This window comes from Olea europaea, chromosome 17, assembly GCF_002742605.1.
Source record: "Olea europaea var. sylvestris chromosome 17, O_europaea_v1, whole genome shotgun sequence".
Classification (NCBI taxonomy): Eukaryota; Viridiplantae; Streptophyta; class Magnoliopsida; order Lamiales; family Oleaceae; genus Olea; species Olea europaea.
The window spans coordinates 10,183,411-10,199,532 of record NC_036253.1 but is presented as its reverse complement, the minus strand read 5'-3'; the positions used below and the strand labels follow the sequence as shown (position 1 = coordinate 10,199,532).

Sequence of the window (16,122 nt, the reverse complement as noted above, 5' to 3'; positions counted from 1 at the left end):
CTAATGAATTCAAACTTATTGGATATAGTGACAGCGATTGGGATGAAGACAGTGATGATAGAAAGAGTACGACTGGGTATGTGTTTTACTGGGGTGACACAACTTTCACTTGGACCTCAAAGAAGCAATCGATCGTAACACTATCTACATAAGAAGCTGAATATGCTGCAGCTACATCAAATGTCTGCCATGCAATTTAGCTTAAAAACTTGTTGAAGATGCTTAGAGTTTCACATGAAGAATCAACCGAAATCCATGTTAATAATAAATCGACATTGGCATTAGCAAAGAACCCAATATTCCATTATAGAAGCAAGCACATTGATACAACATATCACTTCATAAGAGAAAGCATTGCAAAGAAAGAAGTGCAGATGAAATATGTAACCTCTCAGGAGCAGATCATCGACATTCATACTAAGCCACTCAAGCATGATGTGTTCCACAAGTTAAGAACTCTACTTGGAGTAGTAAATTCAAGTTTAAGGGGGATGTTGAGTAGTAAATTTGATTTTTGGACTAAATAATATGGGTTTAAGGATTTTGCTTATAGGCCCAAATCAGTTAAAATGCCCAATGCCTAGCATTTTTAGAAACATTATCTAGATAGAAAAATCTATATAAATATCTAAGTAAGATATATGGTCTTATAAAGAATATCTAGAGAATTTTAGGAAAATATCTTGTCTAAATGTGTGGTCTAGGTGTCTCTAAAAAATTGTGTGGACTAGAAGTTTCATGTAAATACTATATAAAGGGGTAGGATCCTCCATTTTGTAACAAGCCAAAAGTGTGTAATTTTTGCATTTGAGAAATACAAATTTTCTTTTGTTCAATTCCTTCTTCATATTAGTATTGTCCTCCTTAAAAGTCTTAGCCAATCTAAGTTAGTAAACTTCTCTTTCCTCCAACAGCATTGCATGTCTCAAAAAATGCAGACTTTTTGCTTCTGATTTTCAATTATAGGGGACAGTAGTCATTGTATAGGATGGAATGATGATAAACTAAACACTGAGCAACATGAGAATAAAGTCTTAATTCTCAAACTCTTTAAGATTCAACATTTCTCAGTAATGTCAGCAATGCCCCGAACTTTGGATACTCTTCTATTTCTTAAGCTACAAAAGTCCTCCTCCAATCATTACTATTCGTAAAACATCCAAAAAAAATACTAACTCATCGAGATAATTTGTCATGGGAAAAGATTCCATAGAAAAGATTGCTTGTGTTGCCTAGATATTGAAATTATTCCAGGAAGTAATTTAATTGATTAATCGTTACATACCACCCTCAAAGTAAAATGTTAAAATTATACACTCAACATATAAGATGATTCGACTAATAGTATATACGGTGCTTCAAAAATTAATAGTAAAAAAATAAAGCGATCATACTTTGGCAATAACGAGGTCCTCAAAATTGAGCTTTTGATCCTTGCATTTCTACATCATCAAGTCGAACAATTGATCCCCGAGACGACCTTCTACACCTATTAACACACATTCAGATATAAAAAAGGAATCATATACAACCAGGGGCGAATCCAGAGGTCGAGTTCAGCTAGGATGGATCGCGAGCGTTGAAAGCTTACTATCGACGGTCAACGTCCATGATAGCGTTGTTGTTTATTAATATTTAATTAAATAATATTCAAAAATTTGTACAGATTATAACTAGAAGAATTAGATACACCACTAGAACTAGAACTAGGTAAGAACTTTCATTTTGGATGAAAATATCGTTCCATAATCTGCAAAATGCTCTAGTTTATTTTTCAATTATTTACAATTAAAGTTAATTAAACAAACATTATTATATTAACAAAATTGAAATTATTTATATGCTTAAATCAATTTTATGTACTTTTATAATTCCACTTTGTCGCAATCGATTTTTTGTGAACAAAAAATGGAACTTTTTATTAATTAAATAAGTTTTGTTAAAAGATTCCTTATGACACTAAGACCAATTTTTCTACAAATTTATCCACCATTAATTGACCAAACTCTCAAATCTATTGATTAGAGGGGGGGAAAAAAAGAAAATCAAGAAGAGGGACAAAGACCGGTTAAAATGTTTCTACTTGCATTAAACAAGTAAAATTGAACATATATTATTTTGTTACATTATTTTTAAAAATCAATAAGTGACATGATGGTAAAGTGATTAAATGTTTAAGGAATGTAGTAGGTTCGAATTATCTTCCTTGCATTTGTTTTGGTAAAAATTGTTGAAATACAAAAATTATAAAAAAATATTGCTTTTGAAGAATTTCGAACACAGGACCTCCAATTCAATAATGGAAGGACTAACCAACTAAGCTAACAATAATGTTGGTTGTCAATATGAATTATCAAATATATGATCTAAAAATTCTATCTATTATTAGCCAAAAAAAAATTTCTCCCCGACAAATCCAGCTCCGCCCTAGCTCGTCGGTCTCTAAATCTGCCACTATATACAATTCGGATAATCACCCTAGCTCGTCGGCCTCTAAATCTGCCACCATATACAATCCACCTAAATTATCCGATGAAATTTAAGATTGGTCACGATTAAGGTATCGAAAGAAAATAATGGGACTTTGAAAACGGAGGGAGTCACATATTTTCCATCGGTATGAGATTGGCTGCAAGTGATGTGAAGAGTGATTTCAGGTCTTCCAATTCATTCTAAAGAGAACGCTTTGCAATTAATTCCGGGGAGCTTTTAACATTCATGTTCTACAAGTATTTCTAGTGAAAATTGGAAAACAGACCTGCTGGCTGAAGCAAAGCGAGGATTCGTGGAAGATGATTCAGAGTTGCCCATTGATGATTGATCGTTTTTTGCGTAACATTTTTTCTTCCAAATTTCTGTCTTCTTTCCTCTTGTAAACTATTTACAGTTGAAGTCCTCAAGTATTACAATATTTCTTAAAGGACCTTTGGCTTTTCTTGCTTCACAAAATTTGTTAATTAAAGAATTGACATACGTGAGTTCAATCCCCCATAGGCATGTCAATGTGTCGAGCTGAGCCGAGCCGATCCGTGAGCCGAAATATGAAAATCGGGCTTGGCTCAAGTAAAATGATGCGAGCTTTTTTTGGACTCCAGTCGAGTTGAGTTTTTGCTTGGCCAAAAAATTTAGGCTCGAGCTGAGCCGAGTAGCTTTTATTTTTTTTTTATTTCATGACAATTCTAACATTATTTTAAAAAATTTAAATTTGTGCAATTTTTACGAATTATAAATTAAATAAAAGTTACAATTCTTAGAGAGTTAATTCGAAATTATAAATGTAAAATTCGTATCAACTACCACATGACTATTCATTATCGGTAATATATTCTAGAAATGTTTTAATTTATTTTAAAAATAAAGGAAATTTAAACATCCCCACCTTGCCTTATTCCCCCCTATCTACTGCCTTAAAACTACATGTTAAACAGGAAACTAGATAGCTGCCTTAAGTGGTAGCAAATATGCTGCCTGAGGCAGCTATCTAACTGTCGGTTAAAAGGCACCTTTATTTTTTTTATAATTTTTTTCCTGGCATTTATTTTTTTGGGCTCGAGCCAAAATAGTCCATGACACGAGCTAGCCCGGGCTCGAATCAACGCCCTAAAATGGGGCTTGACCAGTGCCTCCGAGGCTTTTCTTGGACCAAGTCACAGATCGTCAAGCCGAAGAGCCAAATTTGCATCCCTAATCAATCGTGTCAAGCCTTGCTTCATCCACCTCATCATCGTGTCAACCACTCATAAAGTGAAGGAGGCATGCTATTTAGTAGCACTCATATTTAACATTAGATGACAACACCAATGATGTTAAATTAAATGAGTCACATAATTTCATATTTAATTGAACATATCATATAATGCTATCTAAGTTGGTGCTCTAGTGGCATGCTACTGCTTTAGATAGAATTATTCTAAAGCGAATATGTCTAAACCTCATTAGTCATTACAACTATTTCTCCTCTATTAATTAAAACTTCATCTTATTTTCTAAAATTCTTTTCAATCACACATTTAAAAAAATTACAAATTTTATGAACTTTTCAACTACATATTTAATCACCTTTTGTCAAAATTTACTAATAATTTGATTTTTAACTAAATCAAACGTGGACTTAATTTTTATTTTGCAGATTTATTAACTTGAGCTTGTTGAAAATCACTTTTCTTGAAATTGTTTTCAAAAACACATTCATTTAATAAAATAATATTATACAAGAAATAATGACATTTTCCCTGCATTTTAACACGTCTAAAATAAACGCTTTTCACTAAGTCCTCATCTGAGCTCCATTTTTTAGAATAAAATTTGTAAAAAGTAATTTTTAAAGAAGTGTATGGTTAAAAAGTAGGAAAAAAGTTTTAAGTTTAAATGAAAAATTATTTAATTAAGAGAATGTTTAATTGAAAATGATTTTAGAAGGGAAAAAAATTGAGTTTTATAAATGAAGCTCAAACAATGGCAAAACCACTTCTCAAAAAATAAATATCACACAAAGGCTAAATTTGATGAAGAATATTAGCGTTACTTTTACTTGAAATATTATCTCTAGCTAAATTTAGTGTATGCTCGAGCCTTATTTTATAAAAATCCATTCATTTTCCAAGAGTGCGTTTGATTGCCGATTTGGTTTACATAACCATATTTTTCTTGAAAACAAGGAGAATATATTCTTTAGGGGGAGTAGGTTTTTATTTTCTATGTAAATTTTCTCTCTTTCTCTCTCATCTACGTTCATTCTCATTTATCCAACAATAAAAAAATGAACGAGAATAACATTTTTAATATTGAAAATTAAATCAATCATATACATTTAATTGACAAATTTCATGTAAATAATTTTTAGGCAATAATTGCCTAGAATTTATTTTTTCCATTTAAATTTCATACTTGCAATCAAACTTCATTTTTCAATAAAACATTCTCCCCAAAATTTTCCTGCTTTTTAACAACATGTTCTTAAAAAAATTACTATTATAAAATCTATTATTTCAAAAAATGTGGCTCGAACAAAGATTTAAATTTCGTAAATTATATGCATTATTAATAAAGCATTGAAAACTTCATTTCATTTTCTCTTGCGATAGGAAGATTCCTTGAAAAATATGTGTTTCCTCATGACAAAGATTAGATAACATAAAGAATTTTGATAGGAGAAAATAAAACAGTTGGATTTGAAGCGCATTAGAGAATTTCTGAGAGGGTTTCGATAGAAATTTTTTCTCCTGTCTTTTAACTTTATTTTTTTGGAGAATTCTCGAATCTTTTCTAGTTGTGTTCTCATTCGTGTTCTTCGTGGAAAATTGTATTATTGAAATTTTTTTCCAGAAAATCATCATTTTCTCTACAGGGGCCCATCTATGATGTTGGGCCTAATAAACCCCTAGTTACAAGTGTCAAGTTGGCCAGGTCAAACTAGCCCAAAACTGCTAGGCTTCCTAAATAACGCCCTGATCGGTAATCGGCCCAAACCAGGGCTTAATTTTTTGTTGTGTTTCAGTTTAATTCTTCTTAATTTGAAACATGGTGAGCTTAATTTCCACTTATTCAAGTCCAACTAAAAATTGTCTCGAGTCAAGTTAAAATTTAAACAGGATCGAGCAAATCAGACAAGATGGTTCCCTTTAAAAAAATGTGCCGATTCAATCCAATATCGAATCAATAACTGAGGCAGCTCGATCCTAAACGCTATCAAGCCTTGCTGGTTGGTCCTGTTAGCAATGGACAAAACTCCCGAACTGAATTGAACCGAACTGAACCAAACCAAACCTAGCGATTCTTCTTAAATTAAATACCCGATATGTTCAATTATGTTCTCAGCTATAAATCAAGAACAAAATCTTCCTAATTTTTTAAATTTATTTATTTTAAATAATCTAAATTATTTTATTTTTTCTAAATAAATTTATTAACTAGTTAATTTAGCTCAAATCCAAAAATAGGCTTTTATTATTTCTAATTTTCAGTGAAAGCCCAATTTAATTCAATTGACCTAAGTTTTATCCAAATCTATTATTCTACTGTAGTATCGTTTCTACGGTTCTAAAGAAATTGAATTGAAACTTGACAACTCCTCTCTTAATTATTATAAGCTCGCTATCTTCCTCTTCCTATGATTTTAACAATCAAAATTATGAAAAACTCAGTAAAGAGAGACACAAAAAACACAAAAGATTTGACTGCGTCATTTGGTAAGAGCTAAGAATGAACTTGTCAATAATAGAATTAATGTAGTTTTGTAAATATTAAAAGAAATTAATTATAGTACAGAATTTGGGAACCGAATGGAATCGAACTAAACTGAATAGAACCGAACCCGAATGGTTCTATAATTAATTTGGATCCGACAGTTCCACTTACTGTGTACCTAAAAATTTCTGGTCCGGTCCGATTTTGTTCTCGTTAGAATTGAACCGAACCTGACCATGTCCAACCTTAGGTCCTGTCATGTGCTTTAATATAAAATAAAAAAAATCGTATTGCAAACTTATTATAATGCGACGATCAAGATCTTAAAATTATAGGTTACTGTAGTTAATACAATCTAAATTGAACCTTTACAAGTTACATGATTAAATTTTTACGGCTCGTGCAAGTAATTATTTGTATTTATTTCAGTCATATAAATTGATAATTTATTTTATTTATTTAACAGTTCGACATACTGGTATGTCAGAGACATTTTTTTTTTTTTTTTTTTTTTAATCAAATACGAATGCTAGTGATTTATATTGCATGCAACATCAACGAAGTAATGTTAGAAAGAAAGAATCGTAATATGGAAACAATTCGATTTGAGATTTAAAGTTAAATATGTAACACCCCAACCCGCATGGATCGAAACGTCACGAGATTAACTGTACTTTAGCCATAAATTTATTTAACCGTATTTTTAGTGGAAGGTATAAAGATTAAATTTTAGAATTTATTTAAAGATTTTTTTTAACAATAATTCAATACTAAAAGAAAACAATTTCAAAAACATTTTTAGAATGGGTTCTATGCATATAACGACTATTGAAGTGAAATTCTTGGCAAAACTTAAAAAGTAATTTTGCTATTTTAGTTTTTGTCTCAAACAGTAATTGTCAAAATAGATTCGTTCGCATAGCTATCGATCTCGAAACTTCATCAAAATTTTAATGTAAAGTGGAAAACTCCTTATAATATGATAAAGTTAAAAATCAGCTTCCCTCAGCATCATATGAGGTAATAAAATATTCTTCAAAACCTAGCAGCGACCCGGTTGAAAGGTAAACCGATGCAGTTCACTAAAAATGACATATAAAATTTCACAGACATCAAAACCATATGATTTCAAATTTATTTAGTAGCTAATCCATGAGAATATCAAATCCAATTGGTTTCATCTAAAAATTCCAAGTAAAAGTCGAGTTATGGATTTTTGAAGTCAAGGCAGAAGCTGGAAAAACGGCGACCCTACCCAGTGCATTTTACTTTATGCAACATATAACATTCTACCGATTGACATGATTCCAAGTTCATTCAATAGCTGACTTATGAAGCTATCAAATGCCACTGGCTTTGTATAAAAATGTCAAATAACAAATGAGTTATGAATTTTTAAAGACGAAGCAGAAGTTGAAATTTTAGAAGAGACAGCAAAATTTTAAATCGCTAACATTTTTTTTAAACGTTGATTTGTAAATTTATTTCTAGAACACATATATACTTTCAAACATAACTTATTCATAAAGAATGTTCGAAGAATAGATCCACACACGACATCCATAGGAATCTAATTTAAAGCAAACGTAAACATCTCATAATCAAACTAAAGATATTAAATCATCGACTTCTCCAGGGCATGTTACATCATCATTTACCATCATCCACGCCTCAAGGAAAATCCATTCAATCTGTAGGAAGGAAATTAACCCATGAATTTGAAATTCAATAGATATCATCGGTACATTTCGTTATCAAATTAAAAATTTTGAACTATAGATTTATACCATCACACGTAGATGAATTTTTAACAAATCCAATTACTATAGCATTATCATAACACGTAGAGTCAGAGAATGATCATTCAAACTATTGTAGTGCCGAAACACTGTACCTAGAGGTACCATTTTATTCAAATATTTATCGAAAAATCATAATTTAGAAAACGAAATAAACACTTACACATCTACCTACCTTGAATTTTCTTGGATATCAAAGATCAAAATGTGTAGAAAACATTTCTTCATGACCTTCCATTTCTTGTAACATTCCTTTTTAATGAAAAATAAAATGGGGGAGTTGTATTATCATTAAATTTGTTAAATTGAGTCTTTAACTAAGAATTTGAAGAGTTTTTAAGTCATAAAAAAATAATTCAAAAAAATATTTTATAAAATACCATGTAGATGACCATTAAGGCAACCCAATTATTCATTAAATTTTTGTAATCAAATTTACTTAAACTTAATCTCTTAATTGTTGGGCTTTTAATTAACGTATGGATTGGACTTTCAAAATTTTAAATGGGTTGAGCTTTCATAGCTCGTTTCTTGAATGGACTAGGCTCGAGATATTAGATCATCACAAAATAATAGCCTAATTTTATTTTATTTCTCAAACTTCTAAAAAATATGTATCTTGCAATAAGTTTATTGATACTTTTAAGAATAGAATTTAGGTGAAATGTAACTCAATGCATAAATATTTTTCGGGCACGATTCAAATTCATTTGGACAGAATATTCTTGATCATCTTTGTGTAAGTTTGTTTGGTCGTACTGTAACCTCCATCTATCACAAGATGATTCCACTCACAAACTTGGATTCATCGTTGCTCAAATATAGCGCCGCCTCCTCCATAGGCACCACCCCTTCTAAATTCGAAGAAGCTGAGAGTATTTCTTCCACAATACTCTTATCCTCTCTCATTGCTTTTGTCAGTAGTGGTGTCAAAACCGCACCTAGTGATATGCAATTCACTTGTATCCCATACTGCCCTAATTCCACACACATTCTTCATCAACCCCACCACTGCGTGTTTTGACACTGCATAGGAATGAGGGGTTTCGCCTGAAACAACAGAAGCATTGCTCGAAGTGAAGAGAATTACACCAATTTTCGCCGGAATCATGGCTCTGGCTGCATGTTTGGACCCTAGAAATGCACCAAAAACGTTCACATCGAAAACCCTTTTGAAGTTTTCACTGTCTGAATCTACGATGCTGAAATCTATATTTCTAGGGATACCGGCATTGTTGAACATGATGTCTAGTTTTCCATGTTTACGCATTGTGAAATCAACAACGTTTTTGACATCGTTCTCACTTGTGACATTGCAATGGACATACGAAAAGTTTTCTAGGGATCCAAGCTCTTCACAAATTGACATACCTATTCAAGACATAATTTAAATAAATTATTTTGTCTCTCTTATAATGGCTTAAGTTTTTAGCAGACTTTTATCATCTTGTACGTCAGCAATCACAACTTTCGTGCCATGCAGAGCAAAAGTTCTTGCACTGTTTTGCACCGCCTGCAATAATGGCAACTTTGCCTTCTAGCCTACATTTATAAATATCATTATCAGTGTGCAAAAAAATTGTAGGTCCTAAGAAGCAAAATATTGAACCTCCATTTCTGATTTAATTAAGCTCTCTCTCTCTCTCTCACACACACACATGTAGACCTTTTAGTGGTTGAAGATACACTGGAGAAATCCTCCATTTTTTGAAAAAATTATGGAAGCTGAGAGAGACTACACAGATGGGTTTTTTGAAAATTGTGAACGGCAATTTATAGATTGCATAAAAAAGGTAGATGTACCTAACATTAATTATAGTCATGGGCTGACTATATAATTATTGTGTGTGTACTGTGTATAATAAAATATTTCTCTCAAAACATCTTTTCTTACTGTAATTATTTAAGTACATCATAAAAGAAAATTCAAATTTTGACAGACATAGAAGCTTCTTATTTCAAGCAGCTCTACTTAAACCTTTAGCCATTGTTTGGCCCATTAAAATTTTTAATACATTTTTTCCTCTCTTTTTTCCAAACACGCATTTTCAATAATAATATTACTAGAAAACAATTTTTTTTTAACGACACATTCTCTCAAAAATTACTATTTTAAAATTCATTATATATATGTAGTATATCCAATGTGTTTCCTTGGGATCCAAATGATACTGTTTGAGCCCCATTATAATCTAAGAATGCATTTTGGATTAGTAGATTGATGGAACATGGGTGGATAAAAAAAAAAGGAAAAAAATAAGCTTACTTTGGCAATAACGAGGTCCTCCAAACTGAGCTTTTGATCCTTGTGTTTCTGCGTCATCAAGTCAAACATCCGATCCCCGAGAGGCCCGTCAATTCCAATATACGCCTATTAATACATATTTAGACATAAAAACAGGAAAAAGGGGCCTATTTTTGCAATTTTTTAATTTGGAAGGGTCTGGTTTTAATTTCCAACTTGGGTCAATTTGCAAATTTCAAAATGGTTTTGAATTTGAATTTTAAAATGACTTTGAAATTATATTTTAAATGAGTTTTACCTATAATTTAATTCTGACCCAAATTTAAAGTTTAGTTTAAACTTTACGACTTTTTATATTTTCGTTAAAATGTGATTTTAACTTTAATATTAAATTTGACCCTAAATTGAATTTTATTTTATTTAGGAGTGTTATCCTGAATTGAAATATTGATTCAATTGAAATTAGACTTTGACTCTAATTTAAAACTTAATTAAAATTTGATTTTAATTAATTATTTACCCAAATATATTCTTGTAATTAGAATTGGAATTTCACATTTAATCAAAATTTGATTTTAATTAAATTGTCTCGCCCTAAATTTCATTTTGGGATTAGAGTTGGACTCTAATTTGGTATTTAATTAAAATATGATTCTGATTAAATAAATTTGCTCTCAAATCTTGAAATTAGAATTAGACTCTAATTTTGTTATTTAATTGAAATTTGATTTTAATTAAATTCAACTGCCTTAAGTTATGAAATTAGAGTTGGACTCTAATTTGATATTTAATTAAAATTTGATTTTAATTAAATTATCCCCCTATAATTGTTGAATTAGAGTTGGACTCTAATTTGGTATTTAATTAAAATTTGATTTTAATTAAACATGCCCGCTAATTAAATAATCGATTAATATGATTAATTAATTATTTAATTGTTCCGATCCATTTGTCTAAAAGAGTTTAGACGACTTAATTGCTAAAACTTGAAACTAATTTGCATATAATATTAGATATTATATAGGTATACATTTATGTGATGAATGTATTATTAGTGGACGATTATGGGCTCGATCGTATGGATGTGTTGAATGGTTAATTTTTATTCTTGTCGTTTTATGGGCCTGCGAGCTCTTAATTGTTTTGAGCCTGCGAGCCCGTTATTATTGTTATTATTTTGGGTCTACGAGCTCTTGATCATTTTGGACCTGCGGGTCCGTTATTATTGTTGATATGTGCCTGCGAGTCCAATTTCATTTAAGCGTGCGTGCCAACTAGTATATGATACATATTGCAATTGGACTAATTGAAGAAACAAGAAGATGAGGAGACCATGGAGATGGCGCATTGATACTGATCAGTGTAATAACCCCTAGGAATTGACCAACTAGTCTTCCTTATGGCTCGGGAAGACTAGATAGTAAAGTCCATAATCGTCCACACTATTCTATTATGTTATATATATATTTATTGGTATGGTTGATGTATAATAAAATATATATTATTATTACGATGAGACCTTTGAATGCAAAATCCTTCTATAAAATATCAAGTCACATTTATAATCGCATTCCGTCATTATAGTGAAAAATCAGAGTCCCAAATCGTCTCAACTTGTTGAGTACACTCAAGGCTGGTCCATTAGGGATATGTTTGACACTATGAAATATTTGATATTTCTGAATGACGGGTTTGACTTAACTAAAATTTATCTTCTGTTAAGTACACTTAAGGAGATAAATTTTAGAGGCATGTTAAGTTAACACATAAGATGTGTGAAAACAAAGAGTTGTAAGCTTAATGATCTGAGAGTTGTATGGAGATACAATTGATAAAAGTATCTACCCAAATGTTATATTAAGGCTTGTTGAGTACACTCAAGATCTTAATATAATAGATGGGATCCCAGCCCACTGGAAGTCAAGTATGGACTCCATAAATTTATGTAAGAGGGTCATAAATTTTAATTAAACAGTGGGAACATAATTAATTTAATAAAAGTCCATGTTAAATTAATTGATGTATATTATATATTATTCTTTTCATTTTCGTCATTTATATTTATACTGAATCCTGAGTAACCATATGTTTTGAATGGCATACTGGATGCCAACAACTAAACTGAATATTCTTGATTGGCACTGCAATTTGAGAATTATTCTCAAGTATGAGAAAGTTGGTTGTCCTTAAGTAGCCATTTTCCAGAGATACCTGGTGATGACTCGATTAAGGAAGATGTGGCTGCTATAATAAATGCAAGGAAGACAATAGTACTGCAACGTATGTGATACCTGCAACTATGTCAACTAAGTTACAAAAGTAACTTGAGAGTATAAATGTTAACACATAATTCTTCATTACAAAGAGTTGTATGATAATAATCATGTGTGAAAGGATATTGACTTCCAAACAACTATACCGATGCAAAGTGACAAAAGAATTTTCAATCAATCCTCATGTACTGAAGATGATTGACATGAGAAGTGTCTCAATTAAGTTCAATCATTAACTATGAACTAAGTATTGACTTAGCTCGGCGATCTCTGTCATAGAGTTTTTCATACTAATTATGAATTATGATATGAATAAGCTCGAATGCATACTCATTAAGTTGCTTAATATGCTTATTACTGTTATGCCCAATAACAAAGTTAGAAGTGGCCAAGTCATTGATTCCTCTGAGGGTATTAAGAAGAAGTCTAAAGGGATTTTGGAAAAGCACCCAATATGGTTAAGACAGTCTAAGCGAAGGACAATACGAAATCTAATGACCCTTGATTTCATTATAGAATGAAAGGTCATTGGAAGGAATATAGCGTGGCTTACGTCTACTTCACGAGTTTTTTAGGTATTCGATACCAGATGTAAATCTCATATTTATACAAATATAGAGAAACTAAATAGAAGTAGACCACTGCGAAAGGGAGAAGTTGACCTACATGTTGGAAATGAGGAAATGTTGCTGCATTGCCTGTAGGAATATACTTCTTTTCATTGTCTTTTCGTTTAGTATTGGAATTAGAGAAATGTTGCTTTATACCAACCATAGCTGGAACATTAAAATGAATTTCATGTTCAAACATGAACTATTTTAATGTTAAGGATAATTGTTGTTCTTATTTTTCTTGATAAAGATCCTAATGGCTATGGTGAATTACAAAATGACGTTTATATTCTTTAATACTAAGGATTCTATAATGAGTATAGAAATTATAAAGTATAAATGCGATAATCTAATTATTACCAAAATCTGGCATGGCAGACTTTGTCATATAGATGAAATATAATTCCAAAGTTACATAAAGATGTGTACTCGGGATTAATTGATTTTGACAACTACAAATTATGCATGTCCGACACAATGACCAAATCTTCTTTTACTTGAAAAGAAGAAAGGTTAGCATAATTACTGGTATAATGGATAGTGATGCATATGGACTCATGTCAATTGATGTCAGGTAATGTTTCTCTTATTTCATCAATGATCATGTATATTTGATGAAACTCAAACATGAGACTCTTGAAAAGTTCAAGGGATTCAAACTAGAAGTAGAGAAACAAATAGGTAAAGATATCATCGTATTAAGATTCGATCAAGTGAGAGTATCTTAAAGACCAAATCTAGATTATCTAAGAGAGAATGAGATTCTCTTGTAGTGGACTCCTTCATATACACTACAGCATAGTGGTGTATCTAAAAGGAGAAATCGTTAACTATTAGATATAGTGCGATTAACAAGTCATGCAAATCTCTCAAAATCGTTTTTGAGGTCATGCACTGATTGAAGTGTGTTACACACTAAATCATATCATATCTAAGTTGGTTAACACAATTCCATACGAGCTATGGAAAGACAATAGTCCCAATTTATCACATATAAAAGTTTGGGACTATAACGCTTATTTGAAGTCGATTCATTGAATCGGATAAGTTTGAGATTAAATTCGATAAATACGTATTTGTGGATATTCAAAGTAGACATTTGAATATAAATTCTATTATCATGAAGAAAGTCTTCGTCTCACGACATATCGTCTTCTTAGAGAAAATGTTTGCTCTAGGGGAGGACAGTGGGAGCAAAATAGAACTTGAAAGAGTTTAAGAGTCCACAGATATAGTTAACCAAGTAGATAAATCCGAATTTGATCCCATATCTGATATGGGACATACTCTTGATCCAGGATTAGAGACTCCTGAGGACATGTCAGCTCTATATGAGTTTAGTAGGATCATTCGACCTTCAAGAAGGTGCGAATTCGTGATTACTAATCAGGTATTACTGATCCAGGATGATGAACTTACTAATTGCACCAAAATAAAGTCAAGTGTTGACTTAAAAGAGATAGCAAGAGGCCATGATACTCGAGATGAACTCGACGTATGTGAACAAGGTTTGGACCTTGGTCGAGCCTCCTGATAGAATAAAACCCATAAGGTTTTGTAAATAGTTTACAAGGAAAATGTCGATATGGATGGGAATATCCATATATACAAAGCAAGGCTAGAAGCAAAGGTTAAGTGTTGACCTTGGTGAAACCTTTCTCCTGTTCCATTCGGGTTTTGCTTGCAACAGTTGCATATCGTGACTATAGGTTAAGAGAAGTCTCTATGGAACTGAAATCTTCGATTTGATAAAAAGTCAAAGTGTTTGATTTTATCAAATTTGAAGACGAATTGTGTGTTTACAAGAAGATAGTGGGAGCATTGTCGCATTCCTAATATTATAGGAAACAACATCCCTATATTTCAATCATTGAAATAAAGGTTGCAAAAGATTTATTCATGAACGATATGGGAGAAGCAACTTGATCTATAGAGATAAATCTAGAAAATTTTCTAATTCATCCCAATTTACATAGATGAAATCTTGAGAAGATTTCATATGGAGAAACTGATTTACTCTTAAGCGGTATGTTGGAAATGTTCCAAACGTGAAGTAACTGTTGATTCAATAGTAGAAATCTAATACATGATTACTTCAGAAGTAGCAAAGAGTTGTAATCTGGATTATGATGTTCATAAATGAACTTGGAGTAGTTCATGATATTGTTGATCACATGCCATTATATTGTGATAACAATAGAGCCATTGCGAAAGCGAAGGAACTAAGGTCTCATCAATGATCCAAACATGTATTAAGGCGGTATAATCTCATCAGAGAGATAATACATAGCAATGACCAAAAGAGAAGAACAAATTCTCACATTTAACAATTTTGTAGATCCACTGACAAAGAGTTGTCGTAACATAAACATGATCGTCATGTAGACTTATGATATTGGATACATAAGTGATTGGATCTAGTGCAAGTGGGAGTTTGTAAGTATTATGCCCTAGGTCCAATTAACTTTGGACATAAATACTTTTGATATATAATGCAATTTAATGGCAGATCTATTATTTAATTAATAGGCAATTAAATAAATAATAGAGTCCGTAGATTCAAATTTTCGTAATTTGTTAATCACAAGGAGTTGTGATTGAAAGATACAAATTACATCTGATTGAATCTTAAATCGTCTGTGGTCGTAAGTAATAATGAGATAAGGATATCGTTATTACGGATAGACTATCACGTGTGGCATTTCTTACTTATGAAGTAAGTAGCTGATCTCACAAGCTAAAGTGTGGTGACACTTAAATGAACACGTGGATGTTTTGTTATAGAACAAAATATTGGAGACCCGCCAAAAGATTCCATATCGATAACTATCTGAGTGTCAGTGGTTAATCTCTAACGTTCGGTAGTGAAATTGGTCCTTTGACTTGAGGTCGTCATGGTACCTTATATGAGGACAGTCATACTTTGGCGGTGTTGGATGTTGCTCTGCAAAGGGCTGCTAATACGGCATCGTTCGGGTAAGTCGATAATCATATGAAGGTTGTGAATG

The 16,122-nt window shown here is 31.6% G+C and overlaps 1 protein-coding gene and 1 pseudogene across 2 annotated transcripts in view; both read right to left on the bottom strand.

The window, feature by feature from the left end:
• The window catches only part of LOC111366271 (TLD domain-containing protein 1), a 91,715-nt gene extending 81,332 nt beyond the window's left edge, over positions 1-10,383 (bottom strand). Inside the window, exon 1 of one of the 2 annotated variants that reach the window (XM_022986999.1) lies at positions 10,252-10,383. In XM_022986999.1, coding sequence (XP_022842767.1) covers positions 10,252-10,320 — 69 coding nt within the window. In that variant the 5' untranslated portion in view covers positions 10,321-10,383. Of the gene's footprint in view, positions 1-1,394; positions 1,410-10,251 lie in introns of those variants that run through there. The other variant, XM_022987000.1, reaches the window with a different exon arrangement.
• On the bottom strand, positions 8,684-9,689 carry LOC111366274 (annotated as a pseudogene).
• Positions 10,384-16,122: the final 5,739 nt, after the last annotated feature.